The sequence below is a fragment of the Oncorhynchus kisutch genome, linkage group LG9, assembly GCF_002021735.2.
Source record: "Oncorhynchus kisutch isolate 150728-3 linkage group LG9, Okis_V2, whole genome shotgun sequence".
In the NCBI taxonomy this organism is placed as follows: domain Eukaryota; kingdom Metazoa; phylum Chordata; class Actinopteri; order Salmoniformes; family Salmonidae; genus Oncorhynchus; species Oncorhynchus kisutch.
In genome coordinates, this window is record NC_034182.2 from 28,622,920 (window position 1) to 28,642,221 (window position 19,302).

The window sequence follows — 19,302 nt, forward strand, 5'->3', positions numbered from 1 at the left end:
TCCCTATGGGCCCAGATTAAAGTTGTGCACTATATAAAGGGGATAGGATGCAGACTTTCCATCTGTCTGGGACTGCTCCATTCAGTGTGCTTTGTACGGTACATACAGTATGCTGGCAACCATGAAATTGCAACAGTGTAATAACACGATAATTGCAGTGTTGTATTGTATAACTTCATAAATTGAACATGGTCTGCTCATAATGTAGTGTGCATAATTTGAAGTAAAAACATGCTGGAAACGCACACATACAAACGCCTCAAACATATTCTGAGCAATGTGTTCAGTTGCATTTCTAAGTCAACACTTCGGGAATGACATTCCGTTTAGCATGGGGTCAAAGTGTCAAATGATGTCATCTCCATGTTTCTCCTGACCTTTACGAAAAATCAGTTCAACCAGTCTGTGTCAGTGAGAATGGAATACTGAATTTAGGTTTGAAGAGGTACATCTGTAACATGCAGAGAGATGTATTGTAAACAATGCAGTGTCTTTATTTTAGAGTAAATAATATTTGTAAGGGGTCACTGAAATTCAATTGTTTAAAAATATGTTCTACTACTCTTAACGTTCAGTGGCATTTGGGCCAGATTGTTGCATATATGCCATTTAACCTTGGCGTCCACGTGTCAAATGTCATTATCCGACATGAGAAGGTCTTCGAACGAAAACAGACTACCAACAGCCAAAGAAAACTCAAACCAGCCCTCCTTAGCATTTTCAAATAATAATTTCTGCTTGACATTTTGCAAGATGGTCACTAGTTTGCCTGTTGGCAAGATTTGAACTAGTAATATTGAATCTAGGGGGCACTATTTTCATTTTTGGAAAAATAACGTTCCCTAAGTAAATGAGCTATTTTGTCAGGACAAGATGCTAGAATATGCATATAATTGACAGCTTAGGATAGAAAACACTCTAAAGTTTCCAAAACTGTAAAAATATTGTTTGTGAGTATAACAGAACTGATATTGCAGGTGAAAGCCTGAGAAAAATACAATCAGGAAGTAACTCTTATTTAGAAACCTATGCGTCCCTATTGAGCAGTGAATGAGATATCAACCAGATTCCTTTTTCTATGGCTTCCCTAATGTGTCTAGTGTTACAATACATAGTTTCAGGCTTTTATTTTGAAAAATGAGCCTGAACGTCAACATTGCATCAGTGGTCAGCTGAAGTCTCTCAGAGTGTTTTGTGCGTAAAGGACAAATGCGGCCATTGTTTCTCTCTTTCCTACTAAGAAGCCATCTGTCCCGGTTTATATATTATCGAATAGATATTTGAAAAACACCTTGAGTATTGATTATAAACAACGTTTGCCATGTTTCTGTCGATATTATGGAGCTAATTTGGAATATTTTTTCGACGTGGTCGTGACCGCAATTTCCGGTCGAATTCTCAGCCAAACGTGAAGAACTAACGGAGTTATTTCGGCTACAAAAATAATATTTTTGGAAAAAAGAACATTTGCTATCTAACTGGGAGTCTTGTGAGTGAAAACATCTGAAGCTAATCAAAGGTAAACGATTTAATTTGATTGCTTTTCTGATTTTCGTGACCAGGTTGCCTGCTGCTAGCTAGGCATAATGCTATGCGAGGCTATCGATAAACTTACACAAATGCTCATCTTGCTTTGGCTGTAAAGCATATTTTCAAAATCGGAGATGACAGGGTGATTAACAAAAGGCTAAGCTGTGTTTCAATATATTTCACTTGTGATTTCATGAATATTCAAATTTTATAGTAATATTTATGTCCATTGCGTTATGCTAATTAGTGTCCGTTTATGTTTACGCTCCCGGATCCGGGATGGGTAGTTACAATGGTAGAGTTTGAGAATAGTGCTTTTACTGAAATAGTATTGGAAATGTCCTTGTTAGGTTTGAATTTGTCATTTATCTTACTGATTTTATTTTACTGCTTTCTCAATGGCATAAGTCCTGAATTAGTCAAGAAAATAGCAAGTACAGCTACAGTAAATGCTATGGGAAACACTTAAGATCAAGCTGGTAAACATGAAGTTCCCTATCCTAATCGGAACTGTCCCCTCTCCCCTATGCACATGTGTAGATCTGAAAGGATTGAATGGGTGTAAGCAAATTGGTAGTAACTTCATCTTGCCCTTTGACAGTCAAGGTGTCACGTTCGTCGTATGAATCAGACCAAGGCACAGCCTTATAAGAATGAACACTGAACAAACTAACCAAAATAACAAAACGACACGTGAAGCTATACAACTGAGTGCACAAAGACAACTTGCTGTAGAAAAGAACCCACAAACACAAAAGGGAAAATGGCTACCTAAATATGATCCCCAATCAGAGACAACGATAAACAAATGCCTCTGATTGGGAACCATATCAGGCCACCATAGACATACAAATACCTAGACCTACAAAGCCCCTAGACATACAAAACCCCTAGACAATACAAAAACTAGCATACCCACCCTCGTCACACCCTGACCTAACCAAAATATAAAGAAAACAGATATATCTAAGGTCAGAGCGTGACACAAGGTGAAATTTTCACAATATTGCTTAGACCTATTCAATCCTCCTAGATCCTTTCTGTGTCTAGGGGCAAGGGGTTCATTTGGGATTTAAGAGATTCTCTTTCTTCAGCTCGGCTGATAACTCAGCTGTGCCATGATTGCCATCAATGTAGAAAGTTGCCAAAACCTTGAGAGACCTCTGAAGAAGATGACATACCAGCAGAGCTACCCATTCTGAGGGGAGTCCGGTCGGCCGCCACTCGGAGGGAGAAAATGAAGACAAAGGAGAATTGCCGGGTCCATTTGTGTAAAGGTTAGGGCTAGGGTAATGAATACCTTGGCTATATGGAGCGCTCGGCTACGTTCTCCCCTAGCTGCCCATAAGCTCATTTCAGGTGACACGGGAGTAATGTCAGCTTCAAGGGAACAGGGAAGCTAATCCTCTTCCCTGACTGCCGAGGTGAAAGTTACGCAGCACTTACCCATAATTACTTTCTTTTTCACCATTTCCATATGCTACAATAAATGTATATTTTTCAGCTGAATTAGTGTTAAAAACATTTTATGGTGGGAAATGTAGGAGTCTTTTGTTGAGAGATATCAGGTAAGAAAAGCAGTTGTCAAAGGTTGATAAATATTCCTAGTGGAAACAGTATACTCTTTCTTTCTTGCTGCAGGAGGATATTTTCAACATCAGACGGGAAGGCTTGTGTACAGTACGTCATTCAAAATGAAAGTGGACAAGGATTATTACAAAAAATTGATAAGGATATTAAAGCTCTTTTCAACTTGATGAATTTATCACTTACATTAAACGTTCCTATTCTGTTAACTAATACCCAAATAATGTTGTTGACTCGTCCTGTACTCATATTTGTGGCCAAAGAATTAATTGGAGAAACAACACTTGAAAAACACAGTTTTTTACAAATGTTCCATCCTGAGAATAAATCCCTTTTCCCCCGGGTAAACCGGTATTTCCTGCCAAAACCAGAAGTGTCATTCAAAAGCATTATAAGGCATAAAAACATAAAAGCCCATATATATATAGCTAGCGATGTGCTCTCTTGGGTAAATAAATTAAACTAGCTAATAGGCTAATCTTTTTGAGTGTGAACTGTATTACTGTATTGTATTATACTGTATTATATGGACTGGAATTACGCACATCGTTCAAACCATGATAAAGCAGAAGTGAACCTGCGATTCTGGTGCCGCACATGCGGTCTACAAAGTTACATGTACAGGCTAGAGAGTTTGATAAAATATTTGAAAACAATAGTGCCTGTTTGTATAATTAGCAGGCTGACACATCTATACCTTTCACAATATTTCCTCTAATGTTATTAGCCTACCTCCTCTTTCTCTCTCTATTGTTGCTTCACTCCTTCCTTGCTTTTACCAGTTAAATTAAATATGTTTTGTTGTCCTTATCTTCATCATTCTAATGGCATCCTTGATAATATAGGAATAAAATTTGATGCAGAAGGCTTTTACTTCTCTTCAGGAAGATTGAATGGTTATGGGTATGAATAAATATCTGTTATAGCCATCGTGCATTCGCTCTTCTTTCAAACTACCCATGAGTTCAATTGGCTTCTGTATTTAACATTCAGCAAAAAACAGCTTGTGTCCCTCTTTGAATAGTATATTGGTATAAGAAATGCTAAAAATATCATGTCCAGCAAGCTATTCTAGTCTAGCTTTTCCTGCATGGGACTCCAAGAGCTAAGGAGCATCCTCTACAGGATCGGTGTCCCCCCCGTGGGACGGTTGAGCTAACATAGGCTAATGTTATTAGCATGAGGTTGTAAGTAACAAGAACATTTCCCAGGACATAGCCATATCTGATATGGGCAGAAAGCTTAAATTCTTATTAATCTAACTGCACTGTACAATTTACAGTAGCTATTACAGTGAAAGAATACCATGCTATTGTTTGAGGAGAGTGCACAGTTATGAACTTTAAAATGTATTAATTAACCAATTAGGCACATTGGGGCAGTCTTGATACAGCATTTTGACCAGAAATGCAATGGTTCATTGAATCAGTCTAAAACGTTGCACATACACTGCTGCCATCTAGTGGCCAAAACCGAAATTGTGCCTAACCTGGAATATTACATTTGGACATTTCTCTTGCGTTTCAAAGATGATGGTACAAAAAATACAAAAAACATGTTTTTTTCTTTGTATTACCGTTTACCAGATCTAATGTGCTATATTCTCCTACATTAATTTCACATTTCCACAAACTTCAAAATGTTTCCTTTCAAATGGTAACAAGAATATGGATATCCTTGCTTCAGGTCCTGAGCTGCAGGCAGTTAGATTTGGGTATGTCATTTTAGGAGAAAATTGAAAAAAAGGGTCCGATCCTTAAGAGGTTGAGAGGCCAGCAGAGCACAGGTGTGTGCGTATTGCGCAAGAGACAGAAGCTATAAGTTAGAAGCATATTATGCATAAGCCATCATTAATTAGCTAAATATAGGGCTAATACTGCATTGGATGTATTACGCGAAAGAGGTTGGCTAAGATGTCTATATATAGGGCTATATATCAATTTAGAACAGGATTATCTATTTTGGATGCAATTTGATTAGAGTTGATGGAAAGAGAGAAAGACGGCAGGAGAGTGCTTGATAGCTGTTTTAAAACTGCAGCTGTAGTTTAAAAAAAATGATCATCTGTAAAATTAAAAACAAGGTGACCCCTGAAAGCCAGATGGAGATGGGTAAATGAAACGAGCATTCAGTCTTTATATTACTGTAGCATAGGCTATGCTGCAGCAAATGAGGCCTCCTTGTCACAATAAAAAAAGTTACCATAATGAGATGATAGGTCTACATGCATCGTAAACTGTTCTCCATACTGAGATAGACTGTCTGTCCCCATCCTGAGTGTTGATTCATCATGCAGAGGCCAATGAGAAGCGAGAATTAGACATTGCATATAATTTAACAGTTCCATTTCACGCCATGCTGTTTATACAAATAATTTATTATAATTTACCGGTTTCTCGCAGTTATTTATCCCGGGAAAAGGGAGTGGTTTTAGGCTTTAAATCCCGGGAAATCTCGGTGGTTCCCACCCTTCAACCCTAGTATACTCCCACACCGTTCTGTTTTTGGGCTATGTCCACACCACCCCAACACAGAAAAACAGATTTTTAACATACTTAATTACAATTTTTTGGAAGGAAAACTATTTAACTCATATTGTAATTAATTGCAGTTCATATTTCATAGAAATCTGGAAACACTGGACAGTTACTTTAACATTAGACATAGTCACCATAGATAAGACACTGTGACACTGATGCATGTATGACAAGTCACTCAGCCTTGTCTAACATCGGATACATGTAAACCAGCTCTCCGGTGCAGTACAGTACATCAAATATCCGTGTTTTTATTGAAGGAGTCATAAGTCTTACCCGCAGTGTATTGACTTGGCGGCCATTTTGAAAGTAGTCCCAAACAAGATGTCCGAAATCCTCCCAAGCGTCTGCCAGCTCTTTTATCATGGCCAATGCATTGAATGTGCTATTTGCCTTAAACAAGATAGAGAGATGTACAGTATGGTGATTAAAAAATAGAAAATGCCATATCTGTTTGTCCTCCAATTGATGGAATTCCCACTGTGCTATCTAATTTATTTTGTAGCCAGTCCGACCTTGAGAACATACTGCTTCTTCGTACTTTCACCTAACCCCCAGGAGACTCATCTGATTCATATACCCCCCATTGTGACTAATGTAAACAGGGTTATTTAATCCCGAGCACTGAGATGTAAACAATCGGCCTGTGCCGAGTGTAAAGACGGGCCCCTATGCCAAGACCGGCCCGTCACTGTGAAGTTGGTGGATCCGCAAGAAGTCATTATCTCACTGGATATTCTCCACATCCAATTCCCTACAGCTTCTCGACATTTGTTTGTTTTGTTTATGCTGTTGTCAAAATGATGTTAATATCGGAAGAAACTTCATGAAAAATACATTACATTTTCCATCTCCCCCGAGTGTGTTCTCCATCTCCTCTTCCTAGCTGTTTTTTTGGAGACGGGTTCATAGCGTATATCATCATGTTTTTATTTACCAGCTAATGTAAATGCCAACTGATTTGTGGAGTGAAAATATGGAAATAGATACAATGGCAAAAGTTTTAATTGTACAAGCTACTTACATAGACACCCAAGTAATGTCACTTAACAGGTTTGTACATTTTAGGAAATATTAGGGAGTAAGTGTACTACATGAAAGTAAATGACACTGATAAAGTGTAAAGAATAAACGTCCATGACACTGATATGAGTGTAAACGTCCATGACACTGATACGAGTGTAAACATCCATGACATTGATACGAGTGTAAACATCTATGACACTGAAATGAGTGTAAATGTCCATGACACTGATATGAGTGTAAACGTCCATGACACTGATATGAGTGTAAACGTCCATGCCACAGAAATTAGTATATATGTCCATGACACTGATTTGAGTGTAAACATCCATGACACTGATATGAGTGTAAGCGTCCATGACACTGATATGAGTGTAAACATCCATGACACTGATATGAGTGTAAACGTCCATGACACTGATATGAGTGTAAACGTCCATGACACTGATATGAGTGCAAACGTCCATGCCACTGAAATAAGTGTAAACGTCCATGACACTGATATGAGTGTAAACATCCATGACACTGATATGAGTGTAAATGTCCATGACACTGATATGAGTGCAAACTCCATGCCACTGAAATAAGTATACATGTCCATGACACTAATATGAGTGTAAACATCCATGACACTAATATGAGTGTAAACATCCATGACACTGACATGATTGTAAACGTCCATGACACTGATACAGTGTGAGTGTAAACGTCCATGACACTGATACGAGTGTAAACGTCCATGACACTGATATGAATATAAACGTCCATGACACTGATACAGTATGAGTGTAAACGTCCATGCCACTGAAATGAGTGTAATCATCCATGACACTGATACGAGTGTAAACGTACATGACACTGATACGAGTGTAAACGTACATGATGTTTACATTCATGTCAGCGTCATGGACGTTTACTCTCATATCAGTGTCATGGACGTTTACACTAATTTCAGTGTCATGGACGTTTACATTCATGTCAGTGTCATGAATGTTTACATTCATGTCAGTGTCATGGATGTTTACTCTCATTTCAGTGTCATGGACGTTTACACTCGTATCAGTGTCATGGATGTTTACACTCGTATCAGTGTCATGGAGTGTAAATGTCCATGACACTGATACGAGTGTAAACGTCCATGACACTGATACGAGTGTAAACGTCCATGACACTGATACGAGTGTAAACGTCCATGACACTGATACAAGAGTAAACGTCCATGATACTGATACGAGTGTAAACGTCTATGACACTGAAATGAGAGTAAACGTCCATGACACTGACATGAATGTAAACGTCCATGACACTGAAATTAGTGTAAACGTCCATGACACTGATACAAGAGTAAACGTCCATGATACTGACATGTGTGTATACGTTCATGACACTGAAATGAGAGTAAACGTCCATGACACTGACATGAATGTAAACGTCCATGACACTGATATGAGTGTTGCAGACATCAGTTTACTTTCAGTTCTCTTCACTGACTTCTATTCAAATTGACTCTTGCAGACATATTTCACTTTTATGTTTTTTTTGCTGGTCCAGCGCCTGAACCGATGTGCATACAATTAGAGTTTCTCTTTTACTTACCTCTTTCACCATTAGTCGAGTGGCAGGTGTGTCAGGGGTGTAAAGGACCTTCCCTTGGATTAGGGGCCGAAACATACTCCAGACAACATGTAGGCCAGGAGTACCCTCAATAGTATCAATCAATATTTTGCAGAAGGCACCTGGTGAGAGGGAATACACCTGTTAATAACTTCAAAATGGAAAAATGCAATCTGTCTGAACGAGTACATGGGCCAAACTACTCAATACAACACAAGATAAATGAATGATATCTTGATAATAACAAACATCAAAAACATTTTATGTTGGCATCACATTTTATCCATCTGTTACCATCAAAATTACAATCAAAATGCAAGTTTGTTCATCTGTTGTGTTTCAGGGTTAGAAGCCTAAAATTAAATATCCATCCCAAATGGCACCCTATTCCCTATAGTGGACTACTTCTGACCAAAGCCCTATTGAAAGTATTGCACTATATAGGGAATAGGATGCCATTTGGGACTTAGTTTAGAGAAAGGACAATCTGAATGCTGAATATAATGGATGAACCACAGAGTACAATTACAAAGATCGCCAGAAATCTGCTGGCAATCACAGCAAACCAGTACGTCACTGCTGAGATAATAAACAGTCATTTTAATAATAGAAGTAGCAGGCGATATGACACAATCGGTCAAGTTTTAACTTTTCACTATGCAGAGGATTTAATGTAATTACCACACTTCAAAGACCCCAAACGACTCCATTAATGTGTACCTAATAACACAATGTCTGGGGAGAGAGGAATGGAGCAAGACATTTGCACGGTAGTCTAGCTGAATACATAGGAGGTGGGGAGTTCTCAACACGGAGGGAGAAAACAAGTCAATATGCTCAGCTGCAGTGGGATCATTATTAATTTATCCAATCTGCCAATGTGAATACTGCTAGGTCGGTTGGAGTGCTTTGTAGGTTATGCAGAGACATAGATCTAAGGGAACAGCACAGTGACAGGTGCTGCAACCTTCATTTGTGTGTGTTTCTCTAGGGGTGTGCGGATGTGTCTGTCTGTCTTGCTCAGCGTCTCTGTGTATCTGCCTGTCTGTCTGCCAGCCTGGCTGTCCTTCTCTGATGGTGGTCTGTCCGTCCATCTGTCCTATGTGTAACTGCGTCTTTGTCTAACGGTCTGTCCTGCTCTGTGTTTCTGTCCGTCCGTCTGTCTGGGCTCAGGTGCGTATGTCTACACTTGGCTCGTCAGCTCGACCCAAAAGACTGTTCCACCTTCTCTACCACAGTGCTCTCTTCACAGCTGGCTACCTATCACGCCGTCAAAGGTTTTAGTGGCCATTTGCAGTGCAGGATGTGCGATAAACGTTTGCCTTTTGCCTTGCGGCAATCCCTACTCAGGTGCTCCGGGGAGACTCTGTCAAGAGCTAATGGCCGCCCTCACTGCAGCCAGCTGTTTCCCCCGACCACACAGATGTCATTTCCTAAAATCACATTGGTTAGACAGGAAGTACACAGGGACACATGGCTTGTAGCTTTCCGTCCAATAAATATTGACATCAGGATGAATCTCTTCCGCCCATTCTTATCCGTACGAATATTTATCTCCCCCAAAACTGTGACTCACCATCGTATTCTGACCAAAGGTTCCGATTTATCACACAACGGTGAGGAACTGAATCCATATTTTACACAGGGAGCTGCAGCCAAGTAATTGCTTAGAGCGTTTAGGCAGCCCCTCATCTTACCTAGCAAATTTAATCAATTTGAGTTGTACCCTGGAGAGTGGATCAACTCGGCACAGCGCAGAAACAAGACAACTCACACACACACACACACAGTCAGTCACACACCTACCTAACTGGGCTAACACACACATCACTCACTTCACTTCACCGCTTCTCTTGCCCGCAACAAACATCTCTTGCGTCCAACATTGAAATAGAACTCTCTAGAATATGTGTCATTCAAGCAGGAATTTCTCTTACGTGTAAGACAGACAATTCCTTTTGTCACTCACACATAACACACATGCACACACACACACACACACACACAATGCTCCACTGCCACTGTACTACAACTACAATATCAATCTAATCAATATTTTACAATCATGCCAGTTCACAGAAAGAGCCTCCCTGTACAAAACTACACCAATAAAAACACAACAGCTAAATGAATGTGTCATTCTGTGTTATATAGGCTTTCAAAATCAAACATGTCAATGGCCTACACACATTTTCTTCTACGAATGAATAGATATGTGATTCTCCAGTACATTGGTGGTTGTAAACGATCGATCGAAAGGGCTAATCTCATTGTGGGAGAATCTTTTAAACAAAAATACTGTTTACTGCCAAGGAAAGAAATGTATTACACTGTTATTTTCCTTAATGATGCTATTGGATGGTGCCGAGTGCCATCATGAATTAATTTGGGAGGGATAACAAAATTGAGTATTTACCAAATGTCTTTTCTAGCCTTTATTGTTTCTATTTTAATATTCCTCAGAGTGCACTTGGAGCCTTGCAAATGTTTATTCCATACCCATTTACTTTACATAACAATAAAAAGAGGCAAGAAAAGCTATTAGCATGCCGGCAGAGGTGTTTGCGCTCATTTCAAATGGCTGCTGCATTGTTTTACTAATTTGTAGTGGCACCAGCACACAAATCCACTTTAGAGTGTAACTTTATTCCTGGGAAGAGTCAAGCTTATTAAAATCGTTCATTTTTTTCTGTGGATCCTCAAACGAATAGGCAATTAATGGAATTGGATTGTGCAGTCCCTAATTAGTATAACTCCAAAGACATCACACTTGAGAAATTGCGATCTGTGGTAAGCAGAGGGACAAACATTTGTGTAATGAGGAACTCAGCAATGTAAATAAATAGCTTGATTTGATGGGTCAGACCCCTGATTTTTTTTTTGGGGGGGGGGTTCTGTTGAATATTGAAAACATATGATCTACTTGCAGTGAAGCCGCTCAACATCTACATCACATTAGTCATCTAACAGACTCCCACCCAGAGTGACCCACAGAAGCAACTAAGGTCAACGTCCTGCACTAGGGCAAATCGACAAATCTCCCACAAGGCCAAAAGCGTCCCGAACCAGCGACCCATCAGCCATCGGCCCAAGTTCACAACCGCCAGGCCACCAGCCTTCCAAGATCCCCCTCCCAACAGTTCTCCAAGAGTTGCTCCTCAACCATCTGAAACCACCCCCCCACCCCCAAATATACATATATTTTAATAATTCCATTAAGCACCCCCAATACCCCTCATACAACTCATACTCCCTGTAGCATGGAATCGTTACATCAAAAATCACTTCCCAACTTGTTTGTATTCTGTACGGCACAGCTGTCAACATCCTCGTCCTCAAATGAAACTGGTAAACTTTCCTATTTATGCTATTTTTATTCCTCCGCCAGTTTTGATCCTTTATATTGGGAAGACAGACATCTTCCCTACCTCCTCCCACTGACCACCGGCCTCCTCCATTTTTGGGGTAATGCTGTAATCAATTGGTTGTAATCTTGGATTAAGCAGACCATTCCATACAATTTTGATAACTCCATGAAAGACAGAACTCTACCATTCCAATTTACAATATCATTTACAAACAAAACACCCTTTTCAAACAGCTTTTCCATAAATACAGTTATTTTATCAACCAGCACATTTGAGTTCAGCCATAATATTTGTTGTACTATTTGTTCTCTTTTCAGGGGGGTGAAATTGAAAATTTAGCTAGCTCTGCAATGCTTGTTTGTAAAAGTGAGATACTCTGAAAAAAGTTTTATTTTCTATTAATCGAAAAAGAGACATGGCAATCTTGCCAAATGCAAAATGGCTATTTTTAAACAATGGATGAGTTTTTCTTAGTAATCTATTTGAGAACCATTTGGATAAGTGAAGCTTTTAGAGAGAGGTTTAGAGCATTTATATTTTATAACCGAAACCCACCCAGTTCATATTCATTATATAGATAGGCGCGCTTTATTTGTCTTGTTTAGCATCCCAGAAAAAGCTAAATATTTTTTGCTCATATGATTTGAAAAACGAATAATCAGTAGTCGGCAGCGCCATAAGTAAGTGAGTAAACTGAGATATGACTAAGGAGTTAATTAGTGTAATTGTTCCATAAAAGGACAGGTATTTACCTCTCCAAGGTTGCAGGATCTTGTCTATTTTTGCAAGTTTTCTAATGAAATTCATTGTGGAGAGCTCATTTATATATTATGTGATATGAATACCAACTATATCTACTTCACCATCAGCCTATTTTATAGGTAAACTGCAGGGTAATGTAAAAGCTGTATTTTTAAAGATCTAATACATAATATTGTACACTTATGTTAATTCAGTTTTAGTCCAGAGAGTCCAGCAAAGTTATGTACACTGTCAATGAGACATTGCAGGGATCTATCTTGTGGACTTAATATAAAACTTGAGTCATCGTCATACATGGACACCTTTGTTTTTAAGCCTTGGATTTCTAATCCTCTAATGCTATTTGATCTGATTTTAATAGCTAGCATTTTGATGGCCTTAACGAATAGATATGGTGACAGCGGACAACTTTGTTAACCTCCTCTTGACACTTCAAAACTCTCTGAGGAGTAGCCGCTATTTACTATTTTACACTTGGGGTTGAGACACGTTACTTTTACCCATTTTATAAGAGAATCACAGACATTTTAAAAACCACGGCATTTATAAATAAAATCTAACCTTACTTTATCAAAGGCCTTTTCATTTTCCGCTATAAATACCAGGTCTGGCTTCTTAGATGTTTCATGTTGTTCTATTATTTATAGTAGTTGTCGTATATTCTTTCCAATGTATTGTCTATGTAAAAAACCTGTCTGATCAGGATGAACAATACCATGTAAAGTGCTATCCATTTCGGCTGGGATTTTTGCTTTACAGCATTGAAGTATAAGAGGCCTCCAGTTTTTTAGATAGACTGGATCTTTATATTTGCCATTTGGATCTTGTGAATAATAGTGAAATCAGACCTTCCTGCCAGACTGGCAGACTACCATTTCTATAATAGTAGAGTAGTTAAAACAAGCTAACAATGGAGCTTTGAGTATATCAAAAAAGGATTGATATACTGTATCTCTACTGGTATGCCATCAAGCCCTGGGGTTTTTCCAGACCAAAAGGATTTAATAGCCTCAAAAAGTTATTCCTCTGTAATTTGGCATTTGCACTAATCTTTCTGTACACTTGTTCATTTTCATTTGTTTTTGGAAAGAATTCCTTACAGTAATTGTCATTCAGAGGGTGAGAATGAGATGGAAAAGAGAGCATCTGCTTAAAATATTTAGCTTCCTCTTTAAAATATAATTTAGAGAATCATAGATGACATCTTTAGTAACGAGTTTCTTCAAAAAAAATTTTGTAGTGTTCTAGGTGTTGATGAATTTTACTCCATATTCAATCCAGTTTGTAATATACTACATTAGACCGTTGTTGAATCTTGAATCACTTCTTTTTGTTTTCCTTTAGCTTATTTTGGATCTCTGTAGTTGTATCGTGTACGCTGGGAATCTGGAAGTAAGTACAGGGAGTGGCTTTAATAATAAATAACACAAGGAAAAAAACTTGAAATATGAGTAGCATATAGTCATGAAACACTGAAACAGAAACAATAACGACTAGGGAAAGAACCAAAGGGAGTGACATACACTTAAACAACACAATGTAACTCCAAGTCAATCACACTTCTGTGAAATCAAACTGTCCACTTAGGAAGCAACACTGATTGACAATAAATTTCACATGCTGTTGTGCAAATGGAATAGACAACAGGTGGAAATTATAGGCAATTAGCAATACCCAATAAAGGAGTGGTTCTGCAGGTGGTTACCACAGACCACTTCTCAGTTCCTATGCTTCCTGACTGATGTTTTGGTCACTTTGAATGCTGGCGATGCTTTCACTCTAGTGGTAGCATGAGACGGAGTCTACAACCCACACAAGTGGCTCAGGTAGTGCAGCTCATCCAGGATGGCACATCAATGTGAGCTGTGGCAAGAAGGTTTGCTGTGTCTGTCGGCGTAGTGTCCAGAGCATGGAGGCGCTACCAGGAGACAGGCCAGTACATCAGGAGACGTGGAGGAGGCTGTAGGAGGGCAACAACCCAGCAGCAGGACCACTACCTCCGCCTTTGTGCAAGGAGGAGCAGGAGGAGCACTGCCAGAGGCCTGCAAAATGACCTCCAGCAGACAACAAATGTGCATGTGTCTGCTCAAACGGTCAGAAACAGACTCCATGAGGGTGGTATGAGGGCCCTGCGTCCACAGGTGGGGGTTGTGCTTACAGCCCAACACCGTGCAGGACGTTTGGCATTTGCCAGAGAACACCAAGATTGGCAAATTCGCCACTGGCGCCCTGTGCTCTTCACAGATGTAAGCAGGTTCACATTGAGCACATGTGACAGACGTGACAGAGTCTGGAGACACCGTGGAGAACATTCTGCTGCCTGCAACATCCTCCAGCATGACCGGTTTGGCAGTGGGTCAGTCATGGTGTGGGGTGGCATTTCTTTGGGGGGCCGCACAGCCCTCCATGTGCTCGCCTGAGGTAGTCTGACTGCCATTAGGTACCGAGATGAGATCCTCAGACCCCTTGTGAGACCATATGTTGGTGTGGTTAGCCCTGGGTTCCTCCTAATACAAGACAGTGCTAGACCTCATGTGGCTGGAGTGTGTCAGCAGTTCCTGCAAGAGGAAGGCATTGATGCTATGGACTGGCCCGCCCGTTCCCCAGACCTGAATCCAATTGAGCACATCTGGGACATCATGTCTCGCTCCATCCGCCACCTCATCAGGAGCTTGCCCAGGCATTGTAGGGAGGTCATACAGGCACGTGGAGGCCACACACACTACTGAGCCTCATTTTGACTTGTTTTAAGGACATTACATCAAAGTTGGATCAGCCTGTAGTGTGGTTTTCCACTTTAATTTTGAGTGTGACTCCAAATCCAGACCTCCATGGGTTGATAAATTTGATTTCCATTGATATTTTTTGTGTGATTTTGTTGTCAGCACATTCAACTATGTAAAGAAAAAAGTATTTAATAAGAATATTTCATTCATTCAGATCTAGGATGTGTTATTTTAGTGTTCCCTTTATTTTTTTGAGCGGTGTATATAGGGAAGGTAATCTGGAAGGTGATGGAGTCAAGGAGAGTCTGATGAGGCGCTGGTGCAAGTAACGATTGTGACAGGTGTGCGTAATAGCGCACAGAGAGGGAGTATACGTGACAGTATCCCGTCACTGATGCGTGGCTCCGGCCGCAGGACACCGACCAGAGGGACGATCCCAGGAACCAGGAGCAGGGCAGTCGCCTCTGCTGAGGCGCAGGAACCCGTCGAGCCTGCTGAGGCATGGGAGCCCGACGAGCCAGTTGAGGCAGGTGATGGAGTCCAGGTGAATCTGATGAGGTGCTGGTGCGCGTAACAATGTTGACAGGTGTGTGTAATAATGATCAGTCTGGTGACCTCAAGCGCTGTATATGTGACAGTAGTATCGTTTTTATTGCTAACTACCTGTGCTATTAGTTTATGTATTTCCCTTGTTCGTCTTTACTCTTTAGACAGAAACTGCTTTTTTATTATTGATGAATTGAATGACCTCTGACTCTCTGGGTTTTTAGTTTGGCATCTTCAGACCTTCAAAAACTTGAACTCTCTGAATAAATCAATAAACAGAACAGTCAAGGGCTCTGCATTTTAAAGCACCCGTTTGTCGGGAAAACAGAAACCCAAGAAACGGGCTACATATTTATTTCATGTTGTTGGGATTAGCAACCACATGTGTATGCCTAGCAGGTAACTGTTGTACTAATGTCACGCCCTGTGACATGGGTGAATTATGTGTTTGTCTTGTCTAGGAGTTTTTGTAGATTGATGGGGTTGTGTTTAGGAGAGTAGTCTAGGTAAGTCTATGGTTGCCTACAGTGGTTCTCAATCAGAGGCAGGTGTTTATCGTTGTCTCTGATTGGGGACCATATTTAGGCAGCCATATTCTTTGAGTATTTCGTGGGTGATTGTTTCTTGTTCCTGTCTCTGTGTTTGTTGCACCAGATAGGGCTGTTTCGGTTTTTCACGGTTATTGTTTTTGTATACTGTTCGTGTTTTCATCTTTCATTAAAGATGTTTATGAATAACCACGCTGCGTTTTGGTCCGATCCCTGTTTTACCTCTTCAAAGGAAGAGGAGGAAGAAAACCGTAACAACTAAATGGATTTGTTGTCATTGGAGGAAGCCTATTGCAGCCTATTTTTTTTAAAACAAATCATCAGTGTTCACAGGAATTATATACATTCCACTTGACAAATGTGACCTTTGAAGCATTCATGAATGTCATTTCTGAACATGGTTCAGTGCCATGTCTGTGCTGTGTATTACGTGCTGTACATTACACAACATGGCTAGCTGTTTGACAGAACAACTGATCGAATAACCCTTTTCACAATAATAATACGCTATTTCAAGGCTTGATATTGTTTAAGAATCAATGGATCGACAATATATAATTATTTCAAAATGTTCAAAAACGTCTATAAATATCACAATTTCCATATGCGTTTCCACATGGACTGTTGAACAACAAAAATCCTTTACAGTACAATATAATTTACTGTTTTAAGGACTAACATTGTCAAGGAACATTGAGGGAAAGTTTTGTGACCTCTGATACAAACATTGTATGAAGGTCATCAACTATTTTGTGTTTTGGGAACCTATTTTTTGTATTGTCCCCACAAAGAAAGATGTTCTGTTTAACATCAGAGGAATGTTTTTTTGCACCCTAATATAAACAATGGATAATTGTCTACACAACTGGACAGATGTTGTGTTTATTGTAACTTTTGGAAGGAATGTTTCTTACTCCTTTACCACAATTAAATGAAATGTTCTGGGAACTTTCACAGAACCAATTTTGGCTTACTGGGAGGTGACTAGACAACAATACTATACACTGTATCAAATAAAAATATAAGAACCATTTAGTGTCACAAATATATAACATTTTGTGTCTGCTTCATAGTGTATCATCTGGTAGAGAACAACACCAAAACTGTTATGACAGTTTGACAGTACTTGTTTTCAAAAATATTTTCATAGGTCAAGAAGGTATTGTGAACTATTAACAATACTTACTGGAACTGCGGTTCCTGGAATCAGATAATTCACTGTTTTCTGTGTAATTCCTCGTCAGTCCAGAAGCAGAGAAATTCATGGTGGTATTTCTGGAGTTGGAGTCTGGAGCTTTGCCACATAGTAGCATGTTCAGACTACCTAACGCATCCGCTCTGAAATCCAGCGTGTTAGTGGACTTGAACAGCATTGAGTTCTGCAACTTGCTCACCTGTATTGGTGAAGGGTGTTATTACAACAACAAATGATCAGAAAATGGCAGTGTAGTACTTCATTTATTGACTTGAAGACAACAAATTGATATGATTCTATCCATTATCATGCAATTGCTCAATGGTCTTGATATTTCCATACAGTGAGAATTATAGGGGTTACTGTGTGGGTGACACATACTGAATGTTACTAGATTTCCATGTAGGCCTACTATCCTTTCAGATGGTAAATAACTACCACACCAACCTCATCAATCACATGTAATGCATCTTCTGTAGTTCTCCCCACTAATCCAAATGTCTCTGCCGGATTCACATCCAAAGGTAACTAAATGAGGGAATAAGAAGTTGATTTAGCAAATGTTGTTGAGAAATATCCAATACATAATGCATATTTGTTTGTAACAGGCTTAGGGTTATTAAAGGGGAAGTTCAGTATTTCACAACTTAATGTAAGATGCATGGTTCCTCAATCTGAATTAAACTGTTGCCCATAACTCCCATTGCTTTTAGCTTACAAGTTAGCTGATGTTTGTAGTCTGTGTTTAAAACCATGGTGTAGTCCATTGTAGCCAATAGACTACTTTCAGAGTGAGGAACCATTTAACATAAAGTTGTAAAATACTGAACTTCCCCTTTTAGCTAACACCTCAAATGTTACATCAAACACCTCAGGTGTTTGCAATAAAAGTGGCCGACAGAGAGTATTTCTGTATTTCCTTGTTCAGGTGCATGTTCTCTCAGTTTAAAACAATGGTTGCTTGAGGACAAACAACACCATATTAAGTATAGTAACTGTTACATTGGAAGAAAAAAAACCTAGACAAGGCATTTTTCCAACAGTGCTCTCCATCAAAATGTGTTACCTTAGTTCAAACATGGCCAAGAACAATATCTTCCCCAACAGTGCAGTGATCGTTTTAAGTGGATGTGTTTTTACTGAAATGGTAGGAATATGATTCATATCCATACCATGTATCTGATGGCTAGAGCACAATGGCCCAAGGGAGCCCAGCCACTGTACATGTCCTTAAACACTAGCATTTCCACGTGTCCGGAGTATGTTGACATGAGTCCCTGGTGACCTTCACTGAGAAAAACATATCTCAAATCGAGAGAGAGAGAGAATCTTAATCCCCCTGTTGAGTTTATGAAAAGTATAAGCCACAGAGTGTTTACGAATTCAAGGAAGTGTCACTCGAATCCCCATTTATCCCGGCAATTGAGGCAGCCCTTATTCTGAGTACATTCATTTTGGTTCAATTTTAACCTCGGCAGCAACACACAAGGAAGCTGATTGGAAAAGCATTGGCATCTCACTCAGGAAATTTTGGGTGAAACAGCTTGACATCACAGCGAAGTAGTCAATGAGCAGAGAGAGAGGTCTTGGGCTGTATCGTATTAAAGGCTTTAAAAGTAGACCCATGGCACAAGGCAATATCTCAGAGCCATTTGATAAACTGTATGATGTTACAGTCTATATTTCACGCATTATGTGTCATTTCTCAGCTGTGTTTCCAAAAGAGGCAAGAGCATGGAATGGGGTTACAAAAATAGAAAACTAATTTCCTTGTGGACTAAAGAAACTACAAAGGTTAGTAAGACAGTGACCTTACTAGATTTAATGGGTACTGTAACTTCTTAATTAAGGAATGCCCAAAAATGA

At 39.6% G+C, this 19,302-nt stretch overlaps 1 protein-coding gene across 2 annotated transcripts in view; it reads right to left on the minus strand.

The window, feature by feature from the left end:
- Positions 1 to 19,302, minus strand: part of LOC109896499 (phospholipid-transporting ATPase ABCA1-like) — a 296,174-nt gene that overhangs the window by 229,746 nt on the left and 47,126 nt on the right. For both annotated transcript variants that reach the window (XM_031832341.1, XM_031832340.1), the window contains exons 8-11: positions 17,884 to 17,964; positions 17,428 to 17,635; positions 8,274 to 8,413; positions 5,931 to 6,047 (exon numbers count right to left, since the gene is read on the minus strand). In XM_031832341.1, the coding sequence (XP_031688201.1) occupies positions 5,931 to 6,047; positions 8,274 to 8,413; positions 17,428 to 17,635; positions 17,884 to 17,964 (546 nt within the window). The remainder of the gene's footprint in view (positions 1 to 5,930; positions 6,048 to 8,273; positions 8,414 to 17,427; positions 17,636 to 17,883; positions 17,965 to 19,302) is intronic.